Genomic DNA, 1,853 nt, shown 5'->3' with positions numbered 1-1,853 from the left:
TTTATTGTTTTATTTCACGTTATCAGCACAAGACTCTACCGTCTGCTTAGTAGAAATCCGAACACATATACATGGTTTGAGCTAAAGTCCTACCTATTCTCCCTCCTCCCCGTATGTATGTATATATATAACCAATTTATAAGCATATATAGTTACGTTATACTTTTAGCACATTCATTCTATTCCAACCCGTCCTCCATCCCACCCTCTCATATTGGCTTTGAATGTCACTGTATATATGTCAAAGTACCCCATGTGTCATAATTGCCTGATTCTGAACAATTTTTGACTTTATAAGCTATAACATACCATTCCAGCACAAGTACTTAATGCATGATGAAATAAGGCAAAAGAAGTGTATTGAATCCATAAGAATGCAATTGCATCTTCTTTTTCTTTTCTCTTTAGGTACGTATATTCTTATGTATTATAATCTGTAATAGTCTCTTTCAGTGAGAATGTGACAGCTAACAGCTAACTGCCATTTTTAAGTAAGATGAAGTATATAACCTCCCTCCCCCCACCCCCCCCCAAAAAAAAAGAGAAAGAATAAGACCCTTACACCTTAGAATTAAATTAGGCTTCAAGGTCTCGTAAAAATTTCATAGCTAGATAGATCAAATGAGCAACCGTAGTTATTGTCACTGGCTAAATTTGCTGTCGAAATCTTCAGCTGATCATTATCTTCAAAAATTGATCCGAATTCTTGAAACTGCATCGTTGGTTGCCACGCAAAACTTGTGTTATAATCAAATTCTTCCCCTTGCCCCATTATTTCATCCCCGATCATGGCTTGCATTTCAACAAAGCTTGGGTTAAAATCAAGAAAATCTTGTCCACTTACTTCATGAATTGATTCACCTCCTTGTATCCGTTCCTCTTGAAGGAAACCACAAGGATAATCTTGATAATTACCCATAATTATGGTCTCATCCAATTGACTCTCATTCTCAAAAGAACTTGGATTAACCAAGCTATCTAATGAAGGAGAATTTGATAAGCTTGCTCCAATAGAACAATAATCTTGATCAGCCAAGGGAGATTCTTGAAGAATATTATCTTGATCATGATCATTATCATTTGTTGTACCTTGGTTCAAGTACTTGGCGAAAACATCGGCCAGATCAATGTCAGCTCCGGCAGCTTCATTGCCGGAGAGGGTGGGATTCAGTGTTAGAAGGGTATTATCGTCTTTTCTAGCGGATCTTGAACGTCGACTTTTCCGACAACCGCCGCCAACGGGGACGTTTCGGAGAGAACCACCCTTAGTCCAGTATCTCCGGCAAGCTTTGCAAAAATACCTAGGTTGTGACAAACTATAGTTGTTGTAGTAACAAAACTTTGTGTTGGTAGAGGCACACCTAGGACAATTTGGTGCATGTTCAACGTTGGACTTTCGGTTTCTCTCCATCATGATCACTGGCCTTGAAGGGAACGCTAGCATGTTTGTGAAAATTATCACTCTTCAAAGAGTAAAAAAATTTAGATACAGAAGATAGAAAGAGAGGGAGAGAGTATGTGGGATTGACTAGGGGTAGTGGGGTTATATATAGATTTAGCTAGAGAGTAAATTGCAGGACTTAGTCCTTGAAGTTTGGCTTATGATATATTTGGTCCATCATGTTTAGGTTGTGTCCAACTTGCACACTTTTCACTCCATGATAGTACTGCAATTTATTGGTGGTCCATCATGTTTGAAATAACTTATATTAGGAAGAATTATCTAGTCTTAAATTGGAAGGGAAAGTGATCATTTTTAACACAAAGTTGAAGGAAGGAAATGGTTTTTACACTCATAACTACTCTCCTCCTCCTATTTCATGTGGCGGTTTTCAAATTACGGATGTCAAACT

At 37.8% G+C, this 1,853-nt stretch overlaps 1 protein-coding gene across 1 annotated transcript; it reads right to left on the bottom strand.

Annotated features, from left to right (window-relative positions):
- Positions 1–540: 540 nt before the first annotated feature.
- LOC107778646 (uncharacterized) lies at positions 541–1,514 on the bottom strand. The gene has a single exon (XM_016598930.2). It carries the CDS (start codon positions 1,442–1,444, stop codon positions 584–586), a length of 861 nt encoding a protein of 286 aa, XP_016454416.1. The 5' UTR covers positions 1,445–1,514; the 3' UTR covers positions 541–583.
- Positions 1,515–1,853: the final 339 nt, after the last annotated feature.

This window comes from Nicotiana tabacum, chromosome 12, assembly GCF_000715075.1.
Source record: "Nicotiana tabacum cultivar K326 chromosome 12, ASM71507v2, whole genome shotgun sequence".
NCBI classification, from domain to species: domain Eukaryota; kingdom Viridiplantae; phylum Streptophyta; class Magnoliopsida; order Solanales; family Solanaceae; genus Nicotiana; species Nicotiana tabacum.
This window is presented reverse-complemented; position numbering and strand designations above follow the sequence as displayed.